At 38.4% G+C, this 14159-nt stretch overlaps 1 protein-coding gene across 1 annotated transcript in view; it reads left to right on the top strand.

The window, feature by feature from the left end:
* The window catches only part of NF1 (neurofibromin 1), a 132948-nt gene that overhangs the window by 51494 nt on the left and 67295 nt on the right, over positions 1–14159 (top strand). Inside the window, exons 32-36 of the mRNA XM_025210962.1 lie at positions 854–1012; positions 2045–2142; positions 2319–2465; positions 3451–3597; positions 3986–4096. Of these exons, the coding sequence (XP_025066747.1) occupies positions 854–1012; positions 2045–2142; positions 2319–2465; positions 3451–3597; positions 3986–4096 (662 nt within the window). The remainder of the gene's footprint in view (positions 1–853; positions 1013–2044; positions 2143–2318; positions 2466–3450; positions 3598–3985; positions 4097–14159) is intronic.

Raw genomic sequence — 14159 nt, 5'->3', positions numbered from 1 at the left:
CGGAAGACTTAGCATCTCTTAGCATACTTTTTCATTCTGTTCATGCTACAAAGAATGTTTTGTAGTATTTTGAACTGGATCCCAAAGGGTAGTGCCATATCTAAATCTATACATTTTTCAGCATATTCTGATCCCCATTTTCAAATGATTTTTTACTCAGCATGAAAGTTACTGCAGAGGAGGGAAAAGTAAAGAGTGGTGTTGTACAGCTAAAGAGAGAAATTCAGATAAGTGATTTGCCATTGAACATAACCATCTTAACTGTCCTTTGGCAAAGCTGCTGAAATAGGGTCATGGTATAGGAAATCTCTTTTAGTGTTTGCTTAGGTTGCAGTGAAGTTTTCTTCTTACAAATTTAGCCATAAGTTGCTATATTAAAAATGTTATGGGTAAAAAAGGCTCCTATGGGTAGTCTTTAAATTGTAACTGCACAGAAATGTAAAAAAAAAAAAAAATGGAAAGAAAGTCTTTCTGTGTGTTTGATGGAAACGTATATTTTTAATTTTCAACTCAAACATGTACTAACATATTTATTCCAGTCTGCTTCTCAGTAATTTCACCATGTGAGGGTATTCATAGGAAACAAAGTAAAATTACACAGTGTTTTACTTTTTTTTCTATTATGCTTATTTCTTCCCCTTTTAAAATGTAAGTCTTGTGTTATAATTGCTTAAACAGCATGCTCATAATAGCCTAATTCTACTCCATGTATTAGTCCTGTATGGTTGTCTTTATGGTCTTAGGCTATATAAATATAACTGAACTTCAATACCGAATGCTTTTTCCCAGCTTTCCTTCCTCTTTCATTTTAGTTCAAGCTGTGTTTTTAATAGTTCTCAACTTTACTTCTCAGGTTGTAAGCCAGCGATTTCCTCAGAACAGTATTGGAGCGGTCGGAAGTGCCATGTTCCTACGGTTTATCAATCCTGCGATTGTTTCTCCTTATGAGGCAGGGATTTTAGATAAAAAACCTCCACCAAGAATTGAAAGAGGATTGAAGTTAATGTCAAAGGTGAAGTATTGAGTTTGAGACTTCAAATTTTTATTTGGCCTCACTATGTTGTTTAGCTTTCTTTAATTTGACTTTGTTTCATTTTACTATTTATATGTTGCTGGGGGGCTTGTGAGGACTTCATTGTTTAAGTACATGCATGTTCTCCTCATTTCACAGCTAACTTAAATTGCCAGTTCCACCCTTTGCACACAGCATAACTCAAATACTCTGGCTTTGTAATCTAGTTCTGGGGAAAGATTGGTATCAAAGCCAAACCTTTTGATGTTGCCCAGTATTTGGAAGTAGAAGCACAGTATGCTTTTTGGTCTCCCACTTCAGTTCCTCATTTTTGCAAAGGATTTTCTCCATATTAGATTTGCTTGCCCAATTAGAACAAATGCAGAATTTTTGTAGAACAACACAGTTTGAAAATGTTAGTATCGCAGGACTTACGGCATGCAACATTAAAGCAGAAGCCATTGACAACTGCTGTCACATTACTACTTTGTTCCTGTTAAATTTCAGTTCTTTACTTAAAAGGGCTTTCAAAGCTTCGTTAAGTCTTTGAATTTTAATAATCTGCATTTACCATATAATTCAGCAGTTTGCACAGACAACGTTTTAAGTGCTTTTTCAATATCTGTACATTGCCATACCCTTCAAATACCTACATAATTTACTTAGCTTGTAAAAACCCAGTTAGGCTGTCAGACTTTATTGAAGTTTGCAGTTGAAGAACTCTTCCCTTAATTGTAACTCACTTAGTGAATATTAATTAACTTAGTTTTGCTAGTATTCAGAGTTTGGTGTGTGAAAATGCCATTCCCAATAATAAATATCTACTGATTGGGTAAGGGTGGGGTATTGTTTTACTGAATTAGTAAAACTGGCTCATTCAAGAGGTTTCTTTTGTCCTGATGATTTACAGGGAAACTGAAGTGAAGGGATTTGCTGTAGGGAGGAGTGAGATTTACATTAGCATTGCTGCTAGTATTAAACCTACATATGCCCGTTAACAGTTTTTTGGGGGGGGTTTTGGGGTTTTTTTAGATACTTCAAAGTATTGCCAACCATGTCTTATTTACAAAAGAAGAACACATGCGGCCTTTTAATGATTTTGTAAAAAGCAACTTTGATGCAGCACGGAGGTAAGCCTACTGTCAACTTAACTGGATATTTGCTACCACTGTTGTGTAAAAGTACAGAAAGCAAGGACAGCAAAGAGAAAAACATTTTCTCATGGCCCTTTTGTCTTAAAGTGAGTCTGACCACGTGCGGTTTTTTTCCCTAGTAATGTGTGCAATTCATTTTCTCTCTTATTTAGGTTTTTCCTTGATATTGCATCTGATTGTCCTGCTAGTGACACTGTCAATCACAGCCTCTCTTTTATCAGTGATGGCAATGTACTTGCTTTGCATCGTTTGCTCTGGAACAATCAAGAGAAAATTGGCCAGTATCTTTCCAGCAACAGGTAGGACATGTGAATACTACTTAGGAAGGAGTTATTGATGTGACAAATCAATTATTTTGCATAGTTTGCCTTGCATTAATTGGCTGTTAGTGGGCATATCTACACGAGCAGTTTACTGCACAGCTAACTAATTAGCTGCTCAGTAAACATCTCAGCATCTACACCCCTATTAGGCTGGAGTAAACTACTTTACTCCGCAGCAGGATAGTACTTGTAAATACTTGTAAATACAAGTACCGTCCTGCTGCGAAGTAAAGAAAACTGCAGCAGCGCGTGTGTAGATGCTGGAGGGGGCTGGCTGGGGCATGAGGGTGCTTCAGTGTCGGGGCTGCCTGCCAGCTAGCCTTGCGCTCATGCCTTAGCCAGCCAGCCCCTTCACAGCATATTGAGCTGGGGGGAAGTAACCCTGGGCTGGCAGGCTGACCCCGTGAGCCCCCTGCCAGCCAGTACTGCTCCAGTACCGCTCCACCCTGGTTCAGTGTGCTGTGCATGAATAAACTGCAGAGTTTATTGATCTGGAGTTTATTGCTCTTGGGTGCACATTCAAACAGTGCGCTTGGGAGTAATTAACTGCAGAGCAATATTCGTTGCAGTTTATCCATGCACCGTAATTGTATGTGTTAGACGTGCCCCATGAAAACAGCATGATGGTTCAAAATATGCTCCCGCTATGAACTTTTTTGGATTATTAATAAAAAAAATTGTATAGTGTGGATTATCTGTAACTCTCTGCTGCAATTCTTGCTGCTACCTGTTGTTAGATGTCTGTCATTCATCTCGAGTCCTGTACATGTTAATTTGTTATATGAACAATTTCTTATTGACTAAGTGAACACTACAGATAAAATCCATTCTTTGTGTGCTCAAAAGTAACAGTTGAAGTGAGAAACTTGGTTATTCAAGATAAGGAAAGCTAATGGCTAAAAAGCCGAAGGTGCTGAGTGGTGATTAGGAGTTTGTTTCTTAAGTAATGTACTGTTTCTAGGGACCACAAAGCTGTTGGAAGACGACCATTTGACAAAATGGCTACTCTCCTTGCCTACTTGGGCCCACCTGAGCATAAGCCTGTGGCAGACACGCACTGGTCCAGTCTAAATCTCACCAGTTCCAAATTTGAAGAATTTATGACCAGGTAATGGAGCTGCTTCAAATTACCTAAAATTGTTTGACTATTTAGACCTTCAGTAGGTAGTCATTTGTTCCTAGATAGTTGTTTGCTGAAAGAGGTCCTTTTGTAAGAAAAATAATACTAAAATAAAGACACCATTTCTGCAAATACCTTTCCTATTTTTGAATAGAAAATAACCAGGGCTTCCTAATGTATGGTTTTTCCCCCGCAACTATGAGGTCAAAGGTTAAATAAAAAGCTTGGAGAAAGGAGAAATGGCTGGGCTTTCAAAAATTGGTTATCAGTATTAAACAAAAAAATGTAGGCACTTCTTTAAAATACTAATCTGAAGATGTTTTGCCTATCTGGCTTTAAAAGCGTGGTGTTTTGTAATTATTTTGCTAATTTTTAGGCACCAAGTGCATGAAAAAGAAGAGTTCAAGGCCCTGAAAACATTAAATATTTTCTACCAAGCTGGGACATCAAAAGCTGGCAATCCTGTTTTCTACTATATTGCGCGGCGGTAAGAAAATGTTACTTTCTACCTTGTCCAATAATGAACATTTTAAAACTCAAAGCAGAAGGTGCGTGTACAAGAGAGATGTGTTAGCTTCTCAGGTCAAACCTTTCTCTCTCCAGTTTGGGGTGACAATATAGTCATGAATCCCTACATTTTTCCTAGCTAAGAGAGCTATCTCAACTGACATTCTTCCATAAGTACCTATCCCATAGTATCTAAATGCTTGTGTAATATATTGAAAGTTCATGGTATAAAGTTAGATTTTACTGAGCAAAATTTTAAAGGCCGTTAAATCTACCTCATTTTGCCTATATCAGTACCTTCATAATCTCCTTTTCTGAAATTTTGGGAATGTTGGTAATAAAATACAAATTGAGGCATGCGGTAACAATTTTCTCAAAAACACCTACGTTTTAAAGCTTTCGTCTTTCTCTGAATTGTTCTGTAACAATTAATTAAAATAGCTGGGTTTTGTTGCACTTGTGTTGAAGGATTCACGGGATTAGTTGTCTTTTCAGATTATAGAGAGAGTGACAGAAACACATGCAGTTATACATTCTGCATGAATTTAGTTTTATTAAAATGGTTCTAGTTTAACATATATAAGAATTGAGCAGTTTTATTGACAAACCTTACCGTTTATACCAAACCTTATATAAAATTCAAATAGAACAAAACAGCAGGCCCCCAAAAATCACGGGGTGAAATTACAATAAACACATAACAGATCTTGAGACATCAGTATCTGTGGAAAGGATGGTGAGAAATCTTAGCAAAGGGAACATAGCTCCTTTCCGTGGTTATCAGGATTGATACTGTTGACCACTGTTAGCCTTGTGCACATTGATCACATTACATTAGAAAAGGTATCAAGGAAACTAGTCACATTTGTTACTATTTGGCTTCTGTAGGAGGATACCACTGTTTTATTACTACAGGAAATGTAGTTTGGTGGAAACAAGTATAATGGGATTAATTTGCATAGTTACATATATTTATAATATATTTTGGAGTATATGTATAGTTACATATATTTATAATATATTTGGAGTAACAGTATTAAATGTTTTCACATTTCTCATTTTAAGTAGAAAAATATATATTTTTTCCTTCACTTTTAAAATAAAATACTTAAGACACATTGATTGCCTTTTGGGAAAAGTGCCAACCTTCCAAACTGGAGCTAGCCATTCAAACCTAGTTATTAATTAAGCAACCTTAACTTATAGTGCCACTATTATGCTGTCAAACTCACATGACCATAAGTGCATGTTCTTAGTTTGTTCAAATTTGAATTGGTATAAATATACTACAAGTGGTGCATAAATATACAAGAAGGAAAAAAGCTTATAAAATAGGAGCATTCACAACCAAAAAATGAACATGGTCAAAGATGTGACAGTAAGCAAAGGTAAGACGATAGCCATTGAGCTTCCATGCTGCACTGTGCCTGTATTGGTCGTTTTTGTGGTATTGGATCCAGCGCTGGTGCTTTGTTCGGCTCCTCCAGCAGGTTTCGCGCTTGTAGCTGTTGCGATATCAGATCCAGCCTTGGTGGTGATGCTTGTTTCAGCTGGCTTTGTGGCAGCAGCTATTGTGGTGGTATTTTCTGGAGTGACTAAATGCACTTCATTTAAGAACACAAGAACCAGGACGACACAGCCCAGCTTCAGCAGCATCTTCGGTCTGTATTGGACAGTTCACAGTTAGACATTGTACTGTCAGGTAACCCTGGCATCCTCTAGTCTGAGATGGTATTCTTGAGGTTTTATTTATTAAGTGTACAGTTACAAAAAAAATAAAACCTTAGCTTTAGTAAATAGCTTTAGCTATTAAATTATTCTTCAGTTGAATATATCTCAAACTTAAGTATCATCATTTTCATCCTTGTCACCAGTATGGTTTGTTTTATTTTCTTGCATTAAACATGCAGTACTCCACTTAGTTCTACCAAGAAACAAGGCCTCCAGTACTGTAAAAAATTTTACCTTGTACTTTTCTCCAAGATAAAAATACTCTGGCACAGTTTATTAGACACCAGTTTAACATCCCAACAATGAATTACATACTGGATATACTCTAATCAGTTTTACCCCAGGGATGATCATCCATACCTTATTAGTGTATTTCAGTTCCAGGTGAGAGTAAGAAGCCTCTGACAAGCCCTTCTAAGTGCAGCGTCTACATTTGTGACTGAAGTCTGCAACTTAAATATAGATTCTGCATGGTGATGCAATCAACAGAGCTAACAAATGTCTGGGTCCCATGATTGCCTTTGTTTGATCTTTATGGATTTCCAGAGCAACAAATGTACACATAAAGCGGGAATCTTTTCAACATCAGTGGAGGAAGTAAAATAATTTCCAAGGCTTTTTTTCTCCTCTGAAATGCTGCACAACCTGTCAGTTGATTAAACAGAGCCACACCCTATCCCTGTGCTTGGAAGCTGTTACATTGTCGGCTTGAAAGCCCAAAGACAAAGAGGGATATACAGATCTCAAACACATCAACAGTTTAAAAGTTTCTAAGCATACTGGTAGTCTGTCTGTGTGTGTGTGTGTGTGTGTGTGTGTGTGTGTGTATCCATATATATGTGTGTGTATAGATATATGTATGTATGTGTGTGTGTATATATGTATGTATGTGCGTATATATACACATGCAGTTATCTGATATTTGAAGGCATATTAGCATGATATATATTTATATATGCACGTTTTATATATAGCATACAGTACTTGTATATTGTATAACTCGGACAACTATATATATCTGATTGATATATATAGATACGTATAGCTATCTGCGACTGAGGGCTTATTTTCATTTGGACATGAGAAAATACGGAGTAGTAAAACTGCATGATCAACAAGCCAGTGATGTTTTAAATAATGCCTAATACTTATCGTACTTCACATTATAAAGTCTCTTTTACGTGCACTGATTGAACAGCTAGGCCTGGCAGTTAGCTGTCTAGAAATGAATTCGAAGCAATTGTACTCTGTCAGTTATATCCTTGGCCATCTTGTTCAAACAAGCTTGGCTAGGGTATGCAGTCTTAATTTCTTGGAGAGCCTCTCCTTTTCTGAACATGGCTACTCAGCCTCGTCTGCCTTCAACTATCTCGGTGACTGCAGTTCTAAGATGGAAACTACTTCACAGAATGCTGAAAAGTGTTGTCATTACCTTGTGCCGGAAAAAACATGTAAGTTTAAAGGGAAAAATGTCCTAGTTAATGTGTCCAGGACTCTACCACGGGGGGCATGGTGCAGCGTGGTACTATGAAGTTGAAGGGAGCAGGGTGAATAGCATTAGTGACCCTCCCCTGCTTCCTCATCGCCATTGGAATCCCACACTTTCCTTTCCTTTGGCCCTAGGAGGTGATCATTTTGGCTGTTACAGTGGTTGAAATGAGCCTAAGTAGCATCTAAGCCAAAAAGTTAACTTAAAGTATATGTAGCTGTATATATATTGTAACTGCAAAGAATCAGTGGTGGAAAAAAAATCAACCCATAGACTTTATATTATTAAGGTAATGAGCTTGCACTGACTTAACTGGCTAGTTGGTGTATGATGTTTCATATTTCATAATACAGAAATGACTTTTAAATTTGACCTACAATAAATGGGTAGCATATATAGAATTGGACTTTTTGGACCTTTAGAAATAATTATAGAATTAATATTAGAAGATTTGTGTCATTTAAAATGAGCGTTGGATGTTAATTTTTATTTTTCTTAGGGACATTGTTCAGCTGTGTTTATTAAATGGGCTCAGTGGAATTCCTGTCTCATGTAACTTTGCTCTAGGATTAGTCTGACTGAGCTTTAAGTGTGACTGAGTATTTTATTTACACTGATAAAGGGGGAAACATTTATTTTCAGTGTCAGTAAGTAAGGTATAAAATTGACATGAAATGTGGGTATTGCAGTGAGCCTGTGAAACTAGTCGGTAAGTTTTAACATGGTACCGTGTTCTTTTAAAATTCTAATTTCTTCCAGCAGAATCCATAGGTGCAGTCTCTAGACAAAGTTGCCTGGCATCTATTTAGATGTGCAGATCATGACCCTGCATGAGCACTGTTAATTCAGTGCATCCCTCTTTCATGTTGATTTAGATTAAGTTGGTTTGGTTCAGACTTAAGCTAAATTGATTTAAAACTAGAAATAAATCAAATTGAATGTCCACTCCAGGGTTGTTTTTTTTAATCAGTTTAACTTAACAAAACCCCATAATTTTATTTAAACCAGTTGCATGAAGACAAGGTATTTTGCATCAGCACAGTGCTAGGTTAGGTTGACAAGTAGGTTAAAGAATTTTTAATTTATTGTGCTGTGGTCTTTTAAACCAGCAGTAGCCTGAGTGAGACCACTTCCCGCAGGTTAGGCATAAAAATGATCTGTTTGCATGTTCTCAGTTTTTTCTGGCTACCATTTTTTGAAGGGTGTCTTCATCGACCAACATTTCGAGTAGATTCTGCTGCTGTTATGCCTTTAATTCTTCCCAACATGTCAATGCAGGGTTTCCAAAGCAACCAGTTACTTGGGCCTCTGGGATACGATTCAAGTGTTTGTTAATTCTATTTCATTTTGGTGATTATTTGAAGACACTGTAAGTGTTATGTTTGTATATGAGGTGTGTAGTCAGTTGGAATTGGAGGATTATGTTGGAATTGGGGTGTGCCAAGAAGGCCATGTCAGCCTTCCACTATCAAACTGAAGGATGAGCAGGAGTTATTTCACTTCTTCATGTGGTTTCCCTCTCCCCATCTCCAAAGTAAGGCTCAGTAATCCCTTGGTAAAAAATGATTTGTCCCTGAAGCTTGTACTTCAGAAGAACAATTTTTTATCTTTTAGAATAAACGAGAATAGAAGAAATGTTTCCAGCAACACTGCCAAGTTGGAAAATCCCCATGTCCTCTTTTGAGGTAGTGATCCACTTTGCATGGTTCAGATAACTCTAGGTGGACACAGGACTGGGCTTCTAATCCACTTGGTTTATTTTTGAGAAACTAGCTACAAGGAAAAGATGCATATTTGAATAGGTTTGTTTGAGTGTGCTGCTGCTTTCCCATGGCTACACTTACAATGAGAGCACCAGTCTAAATCAAAAGCATCTTTTTTCTCTTCTCCCTTCTCCTGTATAGTATGTACACCCTGGGGTTTGACAGGCTTGTACAAATAGATGTCAGAGGGAGCTGAGCAGACTGGCTTCTAATTTAGAGTAGATGCTGGTATTGCAGAGTTTGTGTTGGTAAATGTGGCAGCAGTTATATGCAGGTTGCTGGGATTTGTTCAAATGACATAAGGGGATTTTTAGTTAGAACTGCAGGTATCAGCTCATAGCAACAGTAGTCTGGGATTTTTAATCCTTACTTGGATGGATATCCATTAAAAACTGTCTGAAAGCATCATATTGCTTCTCCTGTCTGAAGGCTTTAGCTGCCATATCTACACCAAACTCATTTTTTGCTCTTTGATAAAGTAAGCCAATTTTATAGTGCACCAAAGATCTGGCTGCAATCAGGAATATTTCACGGTTGCTCTAAAGATAGAAAGTCAGTGCGATGGATAAAAAGAAGGCTCATTTTTGGAGTGCAGTTAATTGCCTATATTTTACATCTTTGGGTGCAGAAGATAAACTGTTGGGATTATTGAAAGTGCATAGGAGCATCTCACAATAGAACTGAACTTTCTTAATTCATAGTTGGACTGTCAGATACTTTAACCTTTTGTGTTTCAGGTAGTGTTATTAACTGTCAGATTTCAGACTGGCTCTCCATACCTGCAGAGCTATTTAATAGAAGATGAGTGTCCAGGGCACGTCAAGGGTCTGGCCACAGTCTCATAGCTTCCCCATTTCTCGTCCTCTCCCTACTCTCCTTTATTCCTTCTGTTTAGTACCTCTGCTCACTGCAAGTTGATTCATAGTACCCGATGAAGTAGGCTGTTGTCTATGAAAGCTTATGCCCCTCTGAACAAGTGAATCTCTAAGGTGTCATCCTGTCCTGACGTCTGCCTGACCACTTTTCCTTACTCCCCCCTGAGGTGAGAGCCATTGTTTCTAGCCACTTCCATATACAAAATCAGGCTCTTGTCCAGTGCCCCCCATTAGACTTCTCATTAAATCTACTTGGTTGTAAACAGCAATAACATTCATCAGTGTGTTTGCCATTTCTTTCTCTTCCTTTCTTCTCTCCTTCCCCTGACATTGACTGCCTTATTTTATGTCAGAGAGAGATTTGTGATGGATTATTTGCTTATCTGTTTCATGTGGGAATTTGGGCATGTAAGTGATATGAGCAGATAACTTGCTTTACACAAAGGAGATGCTGGGTTGGGTAACTACAATGCAAAGTCCAATCTGGTACTAGGGTATGCAGTATATATTCAGTAAAGGTTTGACACACAGCAAACAAAGTTCATTAGTAATGCAAGACTGCATTTGAAGAGAGAAGTTCTCTAATTCCTAGACAGAATTGATCTGATATACTGCACGTTGCCTGTACTCCTGACATTCACTGGTGCTTTCTTTCTAAAAACATAAAAGTAGAAGTGTCTACAGTTTATTCATTACATGAAACAATTTTTATGATATTGGGAAAAAGCTGGGTGGCAAATGATTCAGGCTCAAAAACACATGAATGGTTTTTCTTGGAAGCATCTAGTGTATCGCTGTTAAAGCATATTAGTAAACATTCAGAGATTTGTCACACAGACGTGTGAATTTCTTTCAGTAGAAGAACCAGTTGTACACTTATGCATCCACTTGCTTTTACTTAAATCAGCATTTACAGTTTTCTTAACCCTTTTACTAGCAGATAGCTAAACAAGGAGCTGCAGTGGCAGTTGTCAACATTTTACGAGAATGGTGGCAAATCAAGTGAAAAAGAGGTTCTGATGCACTATTTTGCATGCATTTTTAGACGTATGGTGTCAGAGGGACAGACAGTAATACAGTCGCGTTCAGTCACAGCCATTTTCTTAAAAGACAGTAAATCCTATGCAGTAGGAGGAAGACAGGAGAATCTAAGCCTTACATAGTATTAAAACTTCTACCACATTTATAAATTGACAGTTTCAACTTTACAACGGCAGTTTCGACTTAGAACGCTTGATCCAATGCAATGTGATGCCCGTGAACAAGTTTGCTGCATCGCTTATCTCTCTGGAGAACATCTGTCCAAACTTCCTTGGACACTTTCTTTAAGAAAGCAGACAAGACTCCAGAAAAACCTACAGCCAAGACTCCTGAGAAGACTCTAGCCAAGAACCCTTCAAAAAGTCCAGCAAAGTCACCGCAAAGAAGTCCTTCCAAATCAATATGATTGCTATTTACAATATAAATATATTAACATAGCTACATTACTCATCTATAATTGATCGAGTACAAAATTCTGGGGTATTTTTGGTGAAAATAGGGTATTGGGCCTTGGTTCAGGAACCAATCCCCCATTTATAACATTGTTTCTTATGAGACAGTTGGTTCTGAGTTGCAACATTTTGACTTAAGACGTGGTTTTCAGGAACCAATTGTGTCGTAAGTCTGAGGACTGCCTGTATTGGAATAGGAGGTGCATTGGTCATCCAGTAACATGGCCTTATTGCAGGGCTGAGCAATTCTTTTGGGTGGAGGGCCACTTACTGAGTTTAGGCAAGCCATCGAGGACTGCATGACAGGCAGCCAGGGGCAGATAAATACTATTTTTAAAAAATGTTTAGGCCCCCTATGGGCTGGATAAAATGGCCTGGCAGGCCACATCTGGCCCGCAGGCCGCATTTTGCCCATGCCTGGCTTAGTGATATTTGAAGGAACTAAAAAATGAAGTTGTTGACCTACCAATAAAAATGTAATCTGTTGGCAAAATCTTGTACTGCAAAGAAAAACTGTTCCCTCCTTTCGTTTCTTTGAGCAGGAAGTGAGATTTCATTTGCATTGGGTAAACCAAACTCTATTTGTTGTTGCCAGAGCTAGATGCAATTAGGAGGTTGTAAACTTACCTAATTGTTTGCTTTGTGATGTCCTAGGAGGCGCAGGAGTTCAGTTTGTTTATTTGTTAACTCCATGGTTGTCTTTTGTTGCAGCTGTACCACGTTTGGATGGGAGGCTTAGTCGCTTTGGATGCTAATAGCTATTTGCTCTGGGGGTCAGCTGTGCCAATACAGGACACCCCCCCCCTGGAATGTGAGGAATATCTGGGTCAGGAGGTGTTGCAGATGTTGTTGAATGTACTAGTGCAACATCGTGTTCTTTTACATCCACCTTCTTGATACGTTTTCATTGGGAGAGTGAACTTTAATGGCACTTAAAGTGCATGTTCCTTATTGGCTTAGTTGCATGAGCCACAGGTTTTAAGCTATTTAGTTAATATGTGAAATAAGCACTGCCTAGTGGCTTATTATAGTAACCATCAGAAGTCCCAGTTTCTATTCCTGATGGTGGAGCTGACCAGCAACTCATTCAGTTTCTTATGCATCATTCTTCCCATCTGATAACATAGGAATAATGCTCACCTTATAGTGCTTTATAGTCTTTGAATGGAAGTTGTACAGAAATGCTAAGTAGGATTAAGTGTTATGATACCTAGTGATTGATTAATATTTGCAGTATACCTTAGATAGATATGACAGTGTCCTGCAGCCATGTCACCTTGAACTGTGACTTTATTGAAATCTGAAACTAAATGCTGTCAAGTCTGGACAAGTTTGCTGTGGGCCATGAGATCCCAAGTGCTCCTGGAGGCTGTGTAGTTTGTACCTAAGGACGCTGGTATCTATAGTTACATGATTTTAATAGATTTGTGCTGTGCTGAAGGTGTGTAAATGTGGTTGTATGATGTGTCCACAAGGGGGGGAGATATAAACTTTAGTGGCATATTTCTGCACGAAAGTTGAAAAGGTTAAGGCGTGAAGTCAAGTAGGAACCGCTGCACTGTGCTTTTTTGGTGGGGGGAGGAGGGCAGCTTGCTGGTAGTGGAGAACTTGCATCGGACAACTCTAAGCCTAAAAAAGAAAAATGCAGAATTACATAAATCCATTATCTGGTTTAAGGAGAGAATGACATGCTTGCATCTGAAATTCCTTATATTGTCCTTATTAATAACTCAGCTATTACAATACTCTCCCAAATTGATGTTTAGCAGAGTCAAATGTAGCTGTATCTACTCCAGTGTTAAGAATGCAGGTTTTGACATCTAGGCTTTTGCTCCCTCTGGATAGTGGTGGCTACATCTCTGAAGAAACAGATTCAAGTTTCTCTCAGACAGTGGTTTTCAACCCTTATAGATTCAAGACACGTCTTGGAAAATGCCAGCTCCTAGCTTTTGCTCATTTTTTTGAGTACAGAGAAATAATAGCGCAAGTCTCCTGTTACGAAGAACTCAGAGAGGCTGTAGCAGATCACAGTGTTTTTAACAATCTGCTTTCATAGGTGAAATCTCTGGGTTTATTCATGAAATCTCTGGGTTTATTCATGAAATCTCTGGGTTTATCTTATAAATCAGGTTTGCACACCTGACAGTGCTAACACTGCTTGGCACCCTGTAGCACCTTTGAAAGGATCTCAAAGTGCCCCAGGGTGCCACAGGCTCCTGATTGAGAATCATCGTTCTGGGAGATGAAACTTTTTAAAATGTAGCAATTGTGGAAGAAGGGTCAGCAGAGCATGGAAACTTAATTTTTTTCCACAGAACTACCATGGCACTCCCAGCAGATTTCTTTGCACGTGTCCCATTACATCTTTGCCAGCTCTGCTGAGGTGAACAAGTAGTTTTTGTCAGCTTTGACCACTGAGAGGTAAGCTTACACTGCCGATGGATTTATGAGTAGCCCACTAAATAGTCATAACATGGTAATTTCTCATTACAGCTCTCCTGGGCTGATTTTGATCTAGTGGAAGATTCCTGGGCGGAAGATTCTTATTTTTTAAACAGCGTTGATTGATCCAGTGTCAGATCCTTGAATAATGGGTTTTCACCAAAACATCCTGTGCTTTCTTATCGAGAGTGTGTGGTGGTGGTAGGTGGCCTTCTCTTTAGATTGTGCTGTGGACAAATATCTCTACAAT

This window comes from Alligator sinensis, unplaced genomic scaffold (assembly GCF_000455745.1).
Source record: "Alligator sinensis unplaced genomic scaffold, ASM45574v1 scaffold118_1, whole genome shotgun sequence".
Lineage (NCBI taxonomy): Eukaryota > Metazoa > Chordata > Crocodylia > Alligatoridae > Alligator > Alligator sinensis.
The sequence above is the reverse complement of the archived record's forward strand: the minus strand, read 5'-3'. Positions and strand labels throughout refer to the sequence as shown.